The 20,116-nt window shown below is 37.9% G+C and overlaps 1 protein-coding gene across 1 annotated transcript in view; it reads left to right on the top strand.

The window, feature by feature from the left end:
- The window catches only part of SMYD3 (SET and MYND domain containing 3), a gene marked incomplete at both ends in the record, with an annotated part of 358,948 nt that overhangs the window by 315,325 nt on the left and 23,507 nt on the right, over positions 1–20,116 (top strand). Inside the window, one exon of the mRNA XM_079550900.1 lies at positions 1,330–1,504. Coding sequence (XP_079407026.1) covers positions 1,330–1,504 — 175 coding nt within the window. The remainder of the gene's footprint in view (positions 1–1,329; positions 1,505–20,116) is intronic.

The following is a 20,116-nucleotide window of genomic DNA, read 5'->3' on the forward strand; positions in this document are numbered from 1 at the left end:
GAATACATTAATGTTGTTCAGAGATATAAAGGTTGACATGGAATTTTATAATAACACATTCCTTCCCTTATAGTTCCTTCAATCCAAGGACATGAGAGCAATTCACAAATAATTAGTTTAGTCTTGTAACAACCATGCTATAAATCTGGCCCAGACACATACTGGTCACATTCTTAAATTTAAGTATGTAAATATTCCCATGTTCAGGAAGGACTAATTACTTTGTCATAGGGTTATCATTGTGCACTTACATCCATTGCTGAATTGGCACGAATAACATTTGCAGTAATGTCATGAAGATAATTGCTGAACGTCCTTGAGTTGATTGTGTAGAACGGACTCTGATGCAAGCAGTGCTGTTACTTCTCTTACTGTAACTCTTGCTTGTTTGTTTAATTTGTTACACTTATTACGGTAACAGTTTTTAGTGTTCAGACTGCTTGCATTCTGGGACTCCCATAAGGTCCCAGATGATAGTACTCATTTAAAATCTTGGAAGATCAGTTTTCAGTTTAGCTGTGGTCAAAGAGTGAAGAAGCTGGTCAACTGAGAGGCTAAACCAGTTTAGAGTATAATAAAAATAAGTGATTTCTGATAAGGCACATCCAACTGATGTGAATGCAGTTCCCAGCTTACTTTTCCTCCCTGCCAAACACAAAAATCTTCTTGTAGCATTGGAGGTAAAAATCGTCTTCTCTGCCAAGATCCCTAAACACAACCCATGCTCAGGCATCAGAACTGTGATGCTTCTTTTTCCAATGCAGGAAGCATGCAGCAATACATGGAAAAAAAGCAGTGCTTCTTGCAACTATTTTAAGAAAGAAAAAAGATTAATTGCAAAAAAGGTTCTAATTTATGAGAATTTGAAAAAAACCCTGTGCAGCTTGAAAGTGTGTGTCATTATTTTAGTACATATAAAATTAATTTTCTTTTTTTAGTTCCTGAACCGTTTTTTGAAGGCATATTTCCAAGGATTCCTGCTATTGATTTAAAGGATTAACTTCAGTAAAGATTCTTCAACAGCTAAAAGAAAAGTAACAGAATTTTAGTTTGTTATCTTTTAAAGTATCTTGCAATTTTGTTGTTTTTTTTTTTTTCATTTACCTCTTATTGCTGAAATTCTGCCCTCCTTATGAGTTGTTTTGCTAAGTGTACACAAAGCACAGTTACCTAAGCTGCCACTCACAAGTATGTTTTCAGGAATGGAAGCAGTCTGAAGTGATGGCAGCTTTTTTATCTTAATATCCTGTAGCTCCCACTCCTTTTTAACAACATTTAGGACCTGAGTTTTTGCTTTAAGGATATTTCCTTGACTATGGTCAATAATAGAGTGGGAGAAGGTTCTCACAAAATGCCAGCATCTCCTGAGTAGCCATACCAGTCGTCTTCCAGATACAAACATCTATCAGCTGAAACTGCTGGACTGTGCCATGGATGCCTGTATTAACCTTGAAGCCTGGGAACAAGCTTTGTCTTATGGCAGCAGGACACTTGGACCATACAGGTAAGAGCTGCAGCAGGTTCAGCTGTTTTTGGCTATGAGTGTGCATATTGTGTCTCATTACAGGGTAAGGTTGCTGACTAGATGCTGTTTAGTGGTTTTTACTTCTTGCTGTAAATCTTGCTTTGCTTTCCAGATAAATGGATGAGGCAGAATTTCCATTCTGTTTGCATAGTCAGGCTAAGAGTAAATAAAATGATAATAGAAAGTATGATAACTGATTATCAACTCCTTGAGATGTTACCCCGCCACTCTGATCAGAAGCTGACTTTCTGGTTCAGACCATGTTTTGTGAGGCTATCAGTATTTTATGCTGAGCTGTGTTAAGGCTGGGCGGGTAGTGCTGGCTGAAATGTATATTCTCACCGTGCTCTGTACAGAGAGTTTGCAGAAAAAAAAAAAAGTTTAATCTTGTAAACTGAAATTTCAGCTCAAAGTGAAAAAGACACTCTGTTATTTTGATAACTTGTCAGTACTTGATCCTATACTGTGTGCTGGCAGAGTTTCTGAGTCCGATGGCCTTTCTTTGGAATTCAAGGATGCTGTAGAAGATTCTACTTCATGCAATAGACCTTGAAATTGATTGGAGCCTGGAGCTGTAATGCAGCTTTGGTCTTCTAGTGGAGATGAGCAGGTATTGCCTTCTCTAGTCTGTGTTTGCCCTTTTTTAAAAGGTCTGTTTTGAAAGCCTTTGGTTCTGAATATCTGGGTTGTTTATAACCTTGAGCTGGGTGTCTGGGTATAGTGTTGTTCATACATGAATGTTCCTTTTGGGGAAGGTATTTGTTAGAGCATCCCTTTCTTCACTTGGGTTCTACTGCTCCATGTACATCAATATATGCTGCTGTGAATATCAGCATTTCAGATTTTTCAGATTCTGTAATCAAACCAGGCTGCCATCAGCAGTATTTGCCTGAGGCAATTTCATCTGGAAACCTGTTTCTGCATAAAATTCTGGGCAGCAGCTGAGAAACAATGCAGCATTTCAGAGCTTTCGCTGTAATGTAGTTAGTGAGAAATCTGTGTGGTCTGTGCTAAACCAGTACTGCAGAGTAGTGATGTGTTTGTAGTCACTGTTACCTCTCATACAGGTGAGCAGGAGTGCCAACAAGTTCTCGTGTTTCTTTGGGGTGAAGTTCACGTCACACATGTCCCATTTAGCCTTCTGAACAGGTGCATTACTGCAGCAGGACACATTTCCTGCTGGTCTTCTCCCTGTGCCAGCTCTGTCTGAGCAGAGCAGCCTCCCGTTTTCAGTGCTCTCTCTTGGGTTTTGTTTTATAACTCGTTAACTCGGTTCTTCACAACTGAACATTGAGGATTTTTTTACAGTGAGCAAAGATTACAGGGAGACCGAGAGCGATTGTACCAGATCATGTAACAAAGCTTTCTGTGTTTTGCTTACTGAATCATACTGCAGTTTTCATGCGGTTTAATGCAGGAGATTGGATATGAAGGAAAGGGTTTGACTTTGTTCAATTAGTATCTCTTAGGAAATGCCGTTTGCACAAGGTACTTGACCTTTTTATGTAACTTAAAGAACTCATCCTTATTCTCCCTTCATCCAGAAGCTTATTTAAGAGTGATTTTCACTTGTATTTTTTATATATATATACCTTAAAGTCATCACGATAAGCTCTGACACACCTGAAACAAAATCCTCAGTTTCTCATTACAACAAATTGCACCCTAAGCAGCAGGAGAGCAAATCCTAGGAAATCTTTTGGGATGCATTGAATTTTTCCTGTTGAATCAATCTACTGCTTGGCTGCTCCTACACTTCCATTACAGCTATCTATTTTCCTTTCCTCAGCTCTGGAAAACATATTCATGGTTCTCTCCACAGGGAATCACCTGAGATTTCTAGCAGTCCATATAAATAGGAAATCATTGTTACAACCTTAAAGGCTCAGGAGAATTGGTCTAAAACAATTTTAATTTCTGGTAATCTATTTATTGTGCATTTTCCATTTCTTTAGCAGCAGGATTAATTTTCAGTGCTATGTGATGCACTGAATTGCAATGCATGTTTTTATTTTGCTAGTCTCTGACCTTTTATGAATCATCACTTCATGCAACTGGTGGCTAAATGGATGGCTGAACTGCATAAAACTGATTTGTCACAGTGAATAACAACCCCTGAGTTTTAGGTAGCATCAATGACATTTGCCAAGGAACATTGTTCAAGACTTCTCAAATATTTTTAGAACTTCCAAAGGAAGGGAGAATGGTTGCTCTCAAAATGAAAAGATGCCTCCTCTTCTTGTGCTGAACCGTAACTGTCCATTGTTACAAGATGTACTTTCACTGAATAGCCTAAGCCAAGTGTATCTACACAGCTTTTCTTGTAAATGTCACAGTAATTGCTGTCTGTAAGAGCCTTAACAAAAACTGAGGCATTTGTGTAAGTAAAAGCTGCCCCACATCAGAGTCAGCACTCAGCAGCTTGTAAAAATAAACTTCCTTTCAAAAATCCTCCGAACACAGAATAACAAGAGTATCAGCAAGAGGTACTGCATGGGTTTGTCATGTCTCAGCACGTTTGCACTCTGGGCTGACTGCTGCTCATGAAGGCCCTGCTTCAGAGATACTGCCCTCATCACACTTTTCTTACCTCTGGGGAAGGAGCCTGGTGTTTGATCCTCCGATTGCAGAGAAGGCACATGTGTTCTGGGCATTTGGCTTGGGGTTTTTATTGCTTTTCTCGTCCCTTTGCATCAAGTACTCAGTGTTTGCAATGGAAACAGTGGCAGTAAGCATCTGTTATAAAACTCTGCTAGATGTCCTCAGCTGTTGTAGTATGTGAACCAGAGACAGAAGAAATGTCTAGGTGACACTGTAGGGCTTTTTTGTTTAGAAAACAGAGCAGATGAGATGAAGCTCTGCTGCTTCTCTGGGCGCTTGTGGCATCAGGTCTGGTGAGATTCTGATGCACCTCTGTTTCCCTTCATGCTTCCACCTCTCCATTCTCCCTCTGCTGAATCAGCAGCAATGCAGGGCTTGTGCTGATGTGGCTGTTTTGATTCATGGCAGGAGGAAGCTGGGGAGATGCGAGCATCATAGTGGGTGTGCATCATTTGTCTGCTTTTCTCACTTCTACTATGCTCCATCCCTTCCAGCAGCATTCTACAGTATTCCCTTATCTGACCTTTTTTCAGTGATTGACGTGTTTCAGGAAACAGGGAAAGCAGTCCCAATCAGCACAAATTCAGATTATTTTGCAAAGGGCTGTGACCAGGATATGCTTACTGCAGACTATTTTGTACTTCCCAGAATGACTACTGTAATATGGCAGGTCACAACAGGGTTCAGGATATATTTAAGAACATAGTTGATTTCTCATTGTGTGAATGAAGTGTCAGTCAGGAATTTTTGATTTAGAATTTTATTTCAGTAGATATGATGGACAATAGTTTCTAAATCTATGAACTTCTACCAGAAGGCAGATTAAAAATTAATGGTTGCTATAGTAACTTTTCCATGAGTCATGATTTTGTAATAAAAAAAAGCCAAAAGTAGGTATAGAACCTAATATTCTACAAAGAGGCTCTCAACCTCTTTTTAATTCTTCAAATGCAGTGCAATAATGAACCTGATTTTTGTTGTCTAAATTCCCCCTTTTTAAAAATCCCTGATCTTACGGGTCTGTTTTCTAATAGACACATCCAAGTTTATCTGTGGTATGTAATTCATTTACTGAGTTGAGAGGACTCTTAAGTACTGGTTAGTCTGAGGCACTTTTCTTGAATTTACATGTATGTTGAATGTTGGGGTACCTAGAAAAAAAAACGTACAGACACACGTACTCAAATGAGCTGCAGTGATACATGGAACCACTGGGGGATGCTGATGCTTAAGGGTTAAGGTCTAGACTCAGCACCAATTGGCACCTTAGTTATGGGAGATCCCCTAGGGACTAGTGTATGGCTGGCAGATATCTGAACCTATAGATAGGAGTCATTCAGTGACCAAAGTTCAGTGTCTTAATCATAAAAGATCAGTAGTAAACATACCTCTTACCTGTGGGATTACCTGAGAGGGAGACGAAAATGTGAAGGTGGAGAAACGATTTAGAGAAAAAATGGAACAAAGAACAGAAAGAACAACAGCTAGTCCTGCTTTCTTTTGAACAGTTTTAGAAAGTGGTGTTTGTCTCTGAAAATCAGAGAAGTATGTGTGGGAAGAAAAGACAACTGCAAGACATGAAGAACTACAGCTTATGGAATCGTCAGAATAGATGAGGTGGCCTTACTTTGTGATGTCTAAAAACAACCATGAATTGATTTGTGGTTCATCAGTGGTTCCATTGTTTTGTCATCTAGAGATACTAAAAGGCCAAGTAATCATAAAGAATTTGAGTAAGAAGGAATGAAGTACATTTACAAAATATTTGTGCAAAGGTGTAAAGCTGGGGGCACCACAGCCCCATAAGGAGCTATTGCGAGAAACCAAGTGATGAGCACCATGCATTTCCCTTCAAGGTAGGGAAATGAACAGAGGGAAGAGAGATTTTGGTAGTGACAAATTGCTAAAGCTGGAGAGATGGTGGGCAGCACTGGGAGTACTTCTCCACTTTCCTTTCCTTCCAGGTTATTGATAGCAGACCACAGATTATGGAGATAGTGTTTGGTGGGTTATACAACATTAGTTGGCAGTATTAGCATAAATCAGTGGAAGCCAAACTATCTTTAAAAGCTCAAGAAGCAATTAGGTATCCTCAGGAGAGACCATTGTGAGTTACCTTCATAGTCTAAAAAACATTCTTCACCTTAGTGACCGTTTCTTTATACTTTCTTATACATCTCCATTGAATCATGTCAGAATCATTAAGGTTGGAAAAGGCTTCTAAGATCATCTAGTCCAATTATCACTGCTGCAAAGTTTTCCAACTGATGGCCAGCTAGTAGTTCTATATATGCATACTGATCATCTTCAGCTTCTAGAATCACTTTTAGTTGCTAGTTTCACCTTTCACTTACACAAATATGAAGTGTCTCCTAGTGTAACTTAAGCCTCCCAAATGCACAACGCAACATATATTGCCATCTTACATAAATTTCCAAAACCATAGAGTATATATGAACATTTACATCATGTGTATGATCATTGTCTTTGTTCCTATTTTAAACCCTAAAAAAGGAGGTAACAAAGGGTTCACAGTAAAATTTAATGTTGCATATTTGATATTTGGACTTTACCTTTGGGGTGATCTACATAATTCCTCCAAATGACAATTTTTTTGCAGCTATGTTTGCACAGTTTCTGGCATTTTATACCTATATAAGAGATAAATAGGGAGCATGCTTGTCCCTGGTCAACATCTTTCGAGATCCCTGAAGAGACTTCAGCCACTCACTCCTACCCTTTCTTCCTCCCAACTTCTTCCCCATCAGAGCTTTCATCCCCTCCAATCCCAATAGCCTTCTCCAAAAATGAAAGAAATGTTTTATGTCTGAGGTCTGGTGCCTAAGCTATCTATGTCTCAATCAACTCATTTCCTTCTTAGGAAACGGATTTTCTGGTTTGCTGCTTGCTTGATATCTGCACAGCGCCACCACCCTTATGCTTTGATTCTTTTCTAGCTGTCTTGTATCCTTCTATTACAACCATTTGTTTTCCCCAAAGTGAAAATAAGGTACATAAACTTAACTGACTTCTGCAAACACAAGTTCCAGTTAGTGCTTTGCTGTCTACTTTTCTCTATTTTCACATATGTGCATGATTTAACATTTCTTTGCTATTCTCTCCAGTCATACAGTCTATTTTTCCAGACATAATTTATGTATTTTTAAGCTGTCCAATATACTATATCACACATAAGACGTACAGCAACATTCCTGCTAATTCATGTAATCATAGAATCATTAGGGTTGGAAAGATCACTAAGATCATCTAGTCCAACCATCAAACCATCACTTTGCTCCCTAGTATGTTTAACTTTTCTAATCAGGTAGTCTGACTTAAGAGCATTTCCTAAACAGCTTCATTGCTACAAGTTGTTTCTAACAGTGCTCAGCCAGTAGCTTTATATACACATACTGATCCTTTCAGTTTATGATTCTGGTTTCTGTTTTAGTTTCTTGTTTCACCTTTCATTTGCACAAGAGTTATGTGAACCTGGATGTTACTAGCAGTGATCTCCTACTGAGGTTAGTGAATCACAGAGATTTCCAGTTTCATTTTTCTCTAACTCAAGTGTTTTTCTTCATCTCCCACCTGGCATTTCCAAAGTGTTTTGAGACATTTCTTGAAAGAACTATGTTCTTTTCCAATGACAACTTCATCTGTGGAGATTTTCTTTTGGCACTACTCAGTCACTTTCAGATGAAGAATTCTGCTTCCCAGAACTGAAAGATTCAGATTGCTTTTGTAGCCCTTAAGTGGGAATGCTTGATATCTTTGTCTTGTAATCAGAAGATTCCCCTCCCCTCTTCTCCCCCCCTTTTTTTTTGTACTTGCAGTATAATTTATGCGGTCCTTCCTTGAACTCCTTTCATTAGACTGCTTGCTGCTACACAAGTAAAGTAAACAGGTGGCAAAAGTAGATGTGAATATTAGGCATTGTAAAAGCACTGAGCGGGTACAAATGTCTACTATACTGACCTACAAATGCACGAGCAGGTGTTACGAGGAATCTGATTGCTGTGAGAAAAATGCAGCTTATTTTTTCACCTGAAACAATTTGGAGAAAGCTGTTTGGGAATTCACAATGTCTGTGTGAACTTTGGCAAGAGGAAAAGGGGAAGCTGATAGCATACAGATTCTAAGCAAAGGTTTGGTTAGAACCTGAGCTGGAGTGGGATTGGGAAGGGAGTAATTAATAGGTAAAAATATATATGCATAGGACACATGCAGTTTTGGATTGTTTTGACAGTAGCTGAGTGTTATTTTGAAACTCGTGGTGAAAAATGAAAACAAAGATAAACTTACAATACTATCTTTGATTAAAAAGTTAAAAGAGAGAGGGCACACAGAAAAGGGCAGTAGAGAAATTATAAGGAACAAAGCATTCTCTAGGGAGAAAATTAGGAAGAATCAGTGACTAATCTTCTCCTTACTGCTCTGCACATCTAAAACCTGGATTATGCAATTTAGAGTGAAAGAGATGACAGTGATATGACGTGACCTTATGGTTACTTGCAAAACTCTTTTGTATGTATTCCCTTGATTGCCACTAAAGCTGCTGCTTTCTTCCTTTCCTCTTCATCTTTTGTACAGAAAAATGTATTTGCTTTTGGCTAGAATCCCCAACAATGCTAGTATCTAACCCTGAGATGTCTGCTGAGCAATAGATTATCAATTCCAGGTTAAACAGATGATTTGGTGATTCACTTCTCCCAGCTTCCTCTTTCCAACCTCCTCCTGCAGGTGCCCTACTCTTCCCTTGAGTATCCTGGGAGCTCTTCTCTCAGATTCAGTTCATCATTTCATTATCATGCAAGACACAGAAGCCTGAACCACCTTTAGTGGTGTGACTTTGAAAACGAAAGTAAGACATAAGAAATGGAAAGCAAATGACTAATGGTAGAAAGCTGAACTAAGACAGTAACTAATTGTAAATGTTGGAAGGATAACAAAGGATGTAGCACTGCTAAGAAAAAAGGCTTCAAGAAATAGAAATTAGGTTGCCCAAAGGACCATCTGAACTGTCAAAAGTGAGAGGAAAATAAATATATCAGCGAGTGAAAAATCACCTTGAGAAAACTATGCAAGTCTACTAGAGAATAGTGAAAAAATATTTTATGAACAAAGATCATCTTGAAGGAAAATTGAGGAATGCTCAGCAAGCTTGACCAATAAAGGGAGAAAGGAAAGAGTACAGGCAACCAAAGCATAATTAGAAGAAGCATATAAATATCAAAATTTGAGAGGAAAACCCTTCCTTTTAACATCTCCCATAATCACATAAGATAACAGAAAGGATGGATAAAATGGATATTGCCGTGTTTGCTAATAGTTTCCTTAGGAGGAAAATCAACTTTCTTCAGCAGTACCATATGCTCTTGGATCATATGGTTGATGGACTGCCAGAAGTGAAGATTCTGGAATCAAAGTGTGTTCATTACAACCTCGTCATGAATACATTTCCATATTAATTCAGGTATGTTGAATAATGGGCACCAAGGATTTAATGTGCTTTTAGGGCTGGTCAGCATTTCAGAAGTCTTTTTAAAACAGGAGAAGTGACAGCCAATAAGTAGAAGCATTCTAAACCAGCTTTTCTACATGATTAATTGTTGATAAACTAGAAAAGAGGAAAAGAAAATATTTTCATATGGCAGTGTTTTTGGAAGACTTGGAAAAATTTAATTAGAACCTACATTGCTACAATACAAAAGGCTTGGTATATGCAGTCATAAATAGTGAAAACATTTAGGAGATTAATTTTATTGTCATAGAGGGAATTTGCAAGATTTACCGTAGAGTTTTCTGGGAAACTTTACTTTAGACAGTGGTTCAAAATACACGTTTTAAAAATGTTTATGTAGATACAGCTGGAGGTCTTGCTTGGAAAGAAGGGAAAATTGTTGTACATTGTACTGCCTGAGGTGTTCTGAAGCACAGGCGTTTTGTCTGATTGAACACAGCATAACTTCTCAAATCTTTCAAAGTTCAGACAAAATAAGATATGGTAAGGAGATGTTTTACTAGTTAGTTATTTGCTCTCATGACAATAGCTATAGATAGCCTATCTTAAACATTTGTCTCAGTATTGTGCCGGAGTAAGCCTGTTTATTTTTCAAGATATTTCAAAACATGTAACCAAGTTGGGTAATATTACCTCTGCCAATTCAGCATCTCAAAATTTTGAGATGTCAAGCAGGTTTACATGCTTGCAGTGAGATAACATCCTGAATGCATAGTCAAGCTTTATCTGCCACTACCCATCTGGAGTCAGTTCATCTGTGTATTGTCTTACTGGCATGTTGCAGTGCAGGTGAGCTCTACCAATACTTAATATTTATCAAGAGATGCTATCAAATTGTGCAAGGTTGCTTATGCCAGTGGAATGGAGGAGTATGTGTGTGTTAAAAAAAAAAAAGAAAAAAAAGGTATTTTTCCAATAACAGAGCACCAATGTTAAGCTGTGAAGCAAATAAAAATATATTGCTTCTCAGTAAAAATAGTTAACTTTTCTAAGTACTCCGTTTCAACCCATTGTGCTCTGAGAGCAGCATTGTCCCAGGGTAAATATATCTTCTGATACCTTGAAGAGAATACGAAAGTACAGTGGTTATACACCTGGGCTGTTTTAAACTGTGCCCATCCGTGAGAAAGCAACTCCATATATTTCAGTGGAGCATGACTCTTCCCCTCCTGTTTGCAGTGACAAGGACTGTCACTGTGCCTGAACATTCTGAAAACATAAGGGACAAATTATCTAATGCATCTAGTGATGCTTGTGGGGAACTGCAGCAAACTGTGCTCAGATCCTGCTAAATTAAATGATGAATCTGTGACATCAAATTTGCTGATGAACAAAAAGGACAAAGATCCATAGAAATCTGTGTTTGTTTGTAGACCCTTATTTAACAGATCTCAGCAATATACAGTTCAGTGGCATAAGACCTTTGCTATTAGTAGTAATGGTGTGTTGTACATCGCAGGGCAGGGCTTGTCTTGGAAGAGAATCAAACACTATTTTTTCTTCTGTTCCACGTATTTCATAAGTCAGAACTGGGTTTAATATTTGCCAGATTTCAAGCAGATGAAAAACCATCTGAATGTGGAAGAAAATATACTTAAAATTTTTATTGATATTCATTGTGAATCTTTCTTTTTTTCCCCCCTACATTTAAAATAAAACATGGTCAGGTTCTTGGCTGTTCTGATCTGATCTAACTTGTTCTACCAGGTAAGGATGTAAAGGATTTTGCGTGAAATTCTGCCTTTCTCCCAGACACAGATCTGAGTACTCAGAATGTACATTCATGTTTGCATATACTCCTTCCATATGTCAGTTTTCCGTACTGTTGTTACTACCTAGCTAGGTAAATTCACAGGATTGCTGATGACTTTAGCAAGATTAATGGTATTTTACTTCAATTTTATTGGAGTCGATTTTTATATCTGCCTGTTTTCACAGCAGTTTTATCAAAAACTCTTTGTAATGGTTTACTTCAAACAAATATATGCGCACTTAAGCTATACAGTGTGCATTCTAGCAAAAGCCTTTGACAACTTCAGAATGTGTCTCAGGTGGCTCATCCCTAGCTGACAGGGCTACCTTTTGGCAAATTTTTGCTTGTTTTTGTTTAACTGAGGTTTATAGAAGTGATCTGATTTGCAGGGTCCTTGGCAGTGCTACAGAGAAATACCTTAGACTGTTTCTGAAACAAAGTTAGCACACTGTATTTAATACAATAACAGTGCCCCAACTTGTGATTAAGTGCTTAGTGAGTTCCATTTCCTTATAAGAACATGTGTAAGAACCCAAGAATGTATGCCACAAGTGAACTAAGCATTAATCTATCAGCGGCTTAAGTGTGTTTGGGATAGTGCAATGGAAGTATGCAGTATAATGACATGGTGTTGTTCTCTGGGAAGCATTTAAGAGCAGATGGAACCTGTAAAATAGACTGATTCATGAAAGTGTACAGCTCCTATCAGATTTGTTGGATGCTTCCTTGATTTAACCTAAATAAACACAGTTCCCATATGCTTGTGTTATCAGTAAGGTGCCTGTAGCTGCATATAGAATCATAGAATCATAGAATCACAAGGTTTGGAAACGATCTGTAAGATCATCTAGTCCAACCATCTTCTCATTACCATTGCTATCACAAAGTAAACCAGATCTCACAGCTCCTCATCCAGATGCCTCATGAACACTGCCAGGGATGGCGACTCCACCACCTCCCTGGACAGCCATTCCAGTGCCTGAGAGAAAAATTTTTTCCTCATGTCTAACCTGAACCTCCTCTGATACAATTTGCCGCCATTTCGCTGTGTTCTGCTCGTTACCTGGGAGAAGTGGCCAAACCCCTCTTCACCACAACCTCCCTTCAGGAAGTTGTAGAGTACATTGAGGTACCCAGTATTAATGGATGCACAGAAATTCATCAGGGAGGGAGTTTTACTGAAAAGGCATGTTTATTTCCTAGAATAGTGAGATGAGTAAACAGTATGGTATCTTTGTGGAATTATCCAGAGAAATTGAAAAAAAGATTAAGGGTTCTACAATATCATAAAGGAAAAAGATGCTAGAATCTCACTCCAGCTTAATGAAAAATTAACTCTATAGCAGACATCTCTTAAAATTCTAGCATTCATGAGCATCTCTAAAAATGAGGTAGGACTCTACAGAGATGACCATACAAGTCTTCAGCATTTAATAGAAAAAGATTAAGCATCCTTCCAATCTGCTGAAGCACACTAAAATTCTGCAGACACTGGATATAGCTGCAAATGTGCATGTGTGTAAAACGTAACATTAGTGTCCCTAAAGGACACTTTCTGAGCAACATCTCTTGCTAATCCAAAGAAATAACGAGCATCATATCAAGATCAGGGAAGACCCCTATATTTGTACTAAGCACTACCAAAGTCACCACGTTATGAATTTTGAGTTACATGCCATTGTTGTCATTGCAGTGTTTCAGTATTGGTGTTCCAAAATCTGAACCAAGTTGAACCTTGGGGTGGAATTTGCATAAAGCCTGCACTGATGTTTATCTCTCTATTTTATAATGAACTGAATCAATATATTAACTGAATTTTTAAAAAAAGATTAGATTTTCAAATTTTTAATCTTGTTTGTTTGGAAGCTATCAAATCAATATGTCTCCAAGACAAATGAACAATTAAAAAAAATTGTGGATTTCTGAAGTCTGTGTAGCATAGTATTCCTGTACCCGTAACATAGATCTTCCTTCAGCTGATTTCAAGAACTTTGCATGTGGTGAGTGGAGTAAGAAATAATATAAAAATGTGTCCCTGGAAATAGAATTTTACTCATGTGAATTGTATGTGCCATAGCCTTTAGTTGTTTTTAGAACTACGTTTTATGTATAATTGAGAGTATAGTATCTAATTCTGATCATGCTAGTTTGTGTGTGTTTGTAGAGTGACACATCAGCATGCTTCTGAAAGGCTCAAAAATGCCATCTCTCTATAAACATAAGTGAATCTTGACTATGCAAAAACTGTATAGATGTAACAAATAACAAATACCAACAACTATGCCCCGAGTTCTCCATTTTTCCCAATGATCTGTTTATATCTGAAGCCTATGTTTCTCTTAGAAATGATTTCATCAGAGTTTAACATCTACATTTTACAATGGTACTTCATGATTTTACATCTCAGTGAATGCTTTAGATTAACAGAAGTTGCAGTGTCAGTGGGAAACGTTTGTTTTTCCTTCTGCTTTGTGCTACAGAACTGCTGTTGATTTTGTTCCTTTGTTTTGTTTCATTTTTAATGTCTGGAGTAAAAAAATAACTATGATAAAACTAATGGGGAAATTTTAAAAGTAACGAAAATCTTGAATCCTGTCTTCAGACAATTTTTTTTCCAAGCAACATGAACATAAGGAGAAAAAGAGTCCTTGCTTACACTGGAGTCCTTACTGCACTTTTTGGACGGAGTTGAAAGAATTTGTCAAGTCTGTATTCCTTTATATGTCAAAGTAAATGCACTCTTTGGTTTATGTGTTTGGAAAAAATCAAAGTCATGAGGAAGAATCCTTGGCACTGGTGTATTCATTGATAAAATTCTCTTGGCTTCATTAGAGCTAGAGTTTGATCTATTTGGTTGGTCTTAGATCAGTCAACTGGAGAGTTTGTGGATGAGTCATATGGAAGTTCCCCCAGTATCTTCAGAACTGTCAAGTCTCATAAAGTGGATAGAAAACTCGTTCATCTAACTTCCCCCTCATGCTCTCTATCCCTGGTGCAGTGGCTATTGCTTGTCTCCAACTCCATGGTTGTCTCATTCAACAGTCAGAATCCTGGGAAAAGTTAGCTGAAAGAATTTGTTGCTAGATTATGCACTGCACAGCAGTAATGCAGTGATAGACCCTCTCTTCTCATGCTCCTGAAAGCACAATCACACACTTGTACCTATATCATCTGTTGCGTGATTCTAGTGTCTGCGGATTCTGTAGTGTTTCTCTGATTTCTTTTAAGGCTAAGGATGCTCACATAAAATCAAGACCTGGTTCTCTTTTATGATTCTCTTTCATCATTTTTAAACTAGCAAACTTCTCTGGAAGTGAGATCGTTGTGGATCTGACTTTTGTTCACTGTATAGGTTTTTGTTATGATATGTTGACACATGTTTCTAATTCTGCCTGAGTTCCGTGAAGCATCATCTGCTATTTAATTTTAGTGTGTCCATGTTTTGCAATTTTACTTTGTTCTCAATAGTTGAAAAGAACCACTTTTCATAGTTTCATAGAGGTTACAGATTATTTTATCATATAACCCAGGCAAAGCTAGGATTTAGAATGCAAAGATAAGATTTCATGGGTATCGGTATTCTTCACTGTATTACACACTCTTCTCTTCTGTTAAGTAAAAGAGTTTTTGATAAAGAAAAATGCATTATCAAGTCTGTTTTATTTATCTCGTTAAGTTAGTAACCATGAAGAAAATACTAAGGAAGAGCTCAGGGAAATAAAAAGAAAACTTACAATAAACAATTTTGAAACTGCCTGACTATATTAAAGAGCATACTGTGCAGTATAGGAGTTTATCCTAGGTTTTGGACTTTACTGAAATGGCTGTTTTAATTAAATGATCTGTATATATACTTGAGTAACGTTTTTCAGAAACTTTTTTACAGGGAGATTATATGTGGCTAAAACCATCATAAAGTTGTGTGTCAAAATTGGTTAAGAATAGTTCTTATGTGACTTTTGCCTTCTTCTTCACTGTTTTCTAGCTTTTAGCTTTCACTGACTTTAGTGCAGTGACTATTGCTTTCACAGTATTTTAAAAGAGAAGCTGAAGAGATGCTGGTGGATCAGAGAGACTAGAGTTAATGATGGCATCTAACATTGTGATAGAAAAGTGAAGTGTGTGTGTATTCTAAGTATAGGTCTAAATAGTGAAAATAAATCCTACCTCTGGCTGACACTGGGCGATGGATTTGGTAATGAAAGGGTTGAGAATGGCTCATCACAGTCTGAAGAAGCAAGACTTGATTTATGTACTACTTTGTTTTTAATAGCTGCCACCATTGTTCCTTCTCTAGTGTGAAAATATCACTAATTTTGTACATGATCTATCTTCTGTATCACTCTGTGTTGCCCTGTTTCATTCCTGACAACACTTTACACGTGCCCTTTGGCCAAACTATCACTGACCTTCAACTCTCCACTGACATAAATCATACCACAACCACAGTCACATGATACCTATATAAGATGTACTTAGTCCTTTAAGTGTCTAATAAGAATAATACCTTATCTCGGGGAAAAAAAAAAATTATATAGACATCATAGAATGTTGTCTGGTTTATTCTCTTGAAGACAGCTTGCTAACAACTGTCCCTCAGGAGATCTGTTTTTCTTCTTTACATTTAAATGTTTGCCTTTTGTAAGCAACAGATTTCCCTGAAGTGCTATCCATAAATGTACAAGCATATGGAAAAGTTGGCTTCAGGCATATGCAGTGCACATATTGCAACTTGCTGTCTGTGGTCTCTTCAAATCACAGGGTATCAGAGTCCAGAGCTTAGGGTAGCCCACTGCGTTCTTCATAGCCTATCATTGCTACACGCAGCAGTCTTTCTTACTAGCTGTAGGCAATACCGGGACAGGTTCTGCCCATAGAAGCTTAGGGCAGTGGCCTGCCAGCTCTAAAGGAAAAGTATCACCAACATGCTCTAAAAATTCAGATGTGCTTAGCAGACTCACTCTCTGAGCAAATTCCTATAGAAAATGAGCTTTATTCTACTTTACTACATGTTGACGTCACTATAGAATAACTCCAGTGACTTGTTATGAGTTCATCATTTGTATATTCATAGCCCTAAAGAGCTCTAGGCACAAATGTTATGCAAGTCTTTCCCTGGCCTCTGGAACTAAGGGAGCTATTTTTCCATTAGACTTTTGTTTCTGACTGACTTTTTATGCTGATTGACTGAAGGATATCTGTGCTTCAGTGTTTCATGCACTGTTTATTACACGTCAGAGAATTCACACCACAGAGAAAACATAGTGACTTTTATCATGCACAAATTAAAGTTTCATATGGTTGGAGAATTTATAGCATTTTTTTCCTGCATTCATTCCCTCAAATCTAACTTGAGGCAATCTTGCACCACATTCCTTACCTTGAGGAAAGTGGTATTGGTATCTGTGTCTTTTTTTGAGAATTGTACTGCACTCCCAAATTTAGTTGAAAATGGACAGTGAACTCAGAACTTACTAGAGAAGTACTGACAGACAGGTGATGTCCCCATAAATCATGTTATCAGGCTGAAAAAGTTTTTGTTCTTTTTTTTTCCTAAGCTGTCATGGGAGAATATAAAATTAGCATGTCAGGAAAGGAGCTGCCAAAAATAAGATGGAATATGACCAGACCCTTCCAGCCTTGGGCAGCCTGACTGTTGTGGGCATGAGTGATCTCTTAGTAGTTTCTATATGATCTAGATTTTATCCAGGAGCTGTGACAAGGAAGAGTTTTAATGAGAGATTTGCTGAAAGCTAATGAAGTAGTTTTATGGCTTCTCATAGGAAGCTTTTCACAAGTATTAGGAAATATAGCAGGTCAAAATGGAAAGTTTAATCTCAGGAGGGTTGCTTCTCCTATTAGTGTAGGCAGGCAATGACTATTGGATGTCACAGTTTGTTAGGTGTCCTGGTGCTCTTTAGATAGCTTTAGCTAATCAGTATACTGATTATCAGTATACTGATGGCAGTGTAGCATCAACTTCTTTTTTGCAAAGATTGTTTTGCTGCTGAAAAAACCTCCAGCAGTTACTTACTCTGCCACCTTTGGACACTCATTTCTCTATCTCATGTACCAACTGAAATCTTTCTATTTTCCCACTGTCTTTCAGACACTTCTCATTCCTTCCCTGCATTTTCTTTTTCAAATATGAGCCTTTTCTCTTAAAAGTTAGGCTACAAATGACAAGTTTCTAGCCTCTGAATTTACTCAAAAATACTGACTCCACTTCCCGAGTCCAACTTATGCCCTTTTTACAGACAATATTCATCTGCTTTCCCAACTCTTAAAATTGAGGTATTTGATTCAAGAGAAAGACTCTTTCATAACCCAAAACCACCCCCAAGGGACCACATCCTGGGACTTTCTACATTAGCATATATCACCATCTTGTATTTTGTAGTTCCCTGTAACCATTTTTCAGAAGTTTAGTGTGCACCAGCTCCTCACAACATGACCGCACTAAGCCTAAGTAAGTCAAGGGCCTCCATCACTGATGCCAGAACTGCGCCATAACAAAGCAAATTATGACTAGAGCTGAGTAAGCAAGGAATAACAATGAATTTGTTTCCCATATTTCATTTCTGCTTTGCCCTCAGAATATCCAAACAGACTTCTCAGATTTATTTCTATTGGGATTCTTTAAGGAAATGTATCTCAAAATATTTTACTTTGTGACTGTTTTGTGAACATTTTTAATCCTTAGCTCAGGTTTTCTCTCTTGAATAAACTGCTTCCTTCCATACTAGCTTAACACTGAGGCAGTGCCAGCCAAATGCTGGCATTAAAAAATGGAGATAAGACTTCAGCAAGTTTCTGTGCAAGCACAAACCCATCTTGAAGTCCCTGCTAATGGCTTTAATTATGAGAACCAAGCTTAAGCAGTTCACACATATGACTGGAATATGCGTGCTATGAATATTTATTCCAGAAGAATTCAAGTTGTTGTGGACTGTGAAACAAAATCAGAGATCTGATAATTCAATTAAAAATGCAGGGAAATATGTTCCACTTGTGGAGGACAAAAATATTATGAAGGACAAAATATTTCTTGCTGTTTCTAGCGCATTTCTGAAATTAGGGGAAAAAAAAGAAACAATGTGTACATCTCCAGATGGCTTTTTGGATCCAGTACTCTCAATGTTTAGTACAAGACTTTGTGACTACAAGTGCACATTATCTGTAGAATAATTTTTTTTTCTTGTCACTGTGCTCTGGCTTACTATATGGTCTGATTTGCAGAGATGGTTTATGTTTCTTCTGTAGTTTTACAATTCATGAATTACTGACTTCCCTGACCTAACTAAGAAACTTTTAAGCTATTGGTAAAGGCAGTGTGATTTTTCTACAGTTCCACAGTGAAAGTTCTTCATTTTCTCTTTGTCTCAGCAACTCACATCAGCGAGGTCATTTGGACTAGCCTCCTTCTTCTCTCAAATTCTTACACTCCTTCTTGTCTGACCCCAGCCATCTTCATTTTTTTTTACTCCTTTAACATGATAAAGGAAGATTCTGGAGAGGGATGGGTTGTATTTTTGTAATTTCTATCCCTTATCCCCCGTCACCTCACAACCTGAGTGTATACATATCTGTCATCACTAGTTGCTTCTCCTTTTACTGCATTCTTCCTTCCTTTCCCTGCCCAGACAATGTAGGAATGAGGAAAATAATAATTGTGCTAGAGTATGTCTGCTTCATTCCACATGGGCAGATGAGCATCTTGGAATTTCATTACAGTGAAATGAAACTGTGTGAAGATGTGATCCATGGTCCAAACTCATTAATTTCTGTGGGCATTGAATATGGCTGACAGACAGTTGAACTTCACTATGGCCTGTGCATTCCACACCCAAATTGTTTGCAGATTATCATAAGCTAGAAGAACAGTTTCAAGAAAGACACTGTTTTGGAGAGTAGGTACCCTTATCTGCATCCACATCTCAACTGCTGTCTCAATGGGGGGTGGGGCAGGAGGCAAGAGAAGTTTAGCATGCAAAAAGGTTTCTTATGCTATAACTGCTAGTCCGTTAAATCAAGTTTTGGCCTGTGTTGAAATCTCTGCAGATTGTATGCATTTTTCCCTTTTACTTAGGTTCGAACAAGCCATTAGTTCTCATGGAGCTACAAATTCTGGGTCTATATTACAAAGCAATCTTAGGCTGTAGATGATGTAACAAATGCTCATGCCATAGTGCTGCTGTTGGATTACAGCACTTTTCTGTGTGCTTCAGCGGACAGTGGAGTGTTAAAGGTGTTCCCATGGGGCATGTGCTTTCTTATGAGTTTTCAGAGGTTTTTTTATGAAGATGTTTTCCTTTTACTTCTTTCATCTATTTGTTGTGTATGTCTACATGACCTCCTGAAAATACAAACACAGTCTTCTATTTGCAAAGCCCATTATCAGCTTTGTCTTTAGCCTCATGATAAAGGTCAAGTAGATTAGTTAGGGAGGTCCTTGCCTTTCTAAATCCACATTGGTTATCTCCCTTTAGATAATTACTATCATGTACTTCTCTAATATGCCTCAGGGTATTGTATCCATTCCTTGAATACTGCAAGGTTAAATTCATCTACTTTTGACACATTTCACCAGGCTTCAGCTCTGCTAACTGATTTAATACCAGCTTTTGTGATTAGTCATCTTGGACTGGGGAAATAGAGCAAGTGCTCAGGAAGAGTATTATTCTCTAATGCAAATCCTTTAAGAAACACTTGT

This window comes from Tetrao urogallus (assembly GCF_951394365.1).
Source record: "Tetrao urogallus genome assembly, chromosome: 2".
NCBI lineage: Eukaryota > Metazoa > Chordata > Aves > Galliformes > Phasianidae > Tetrao > Tetrao urogallus.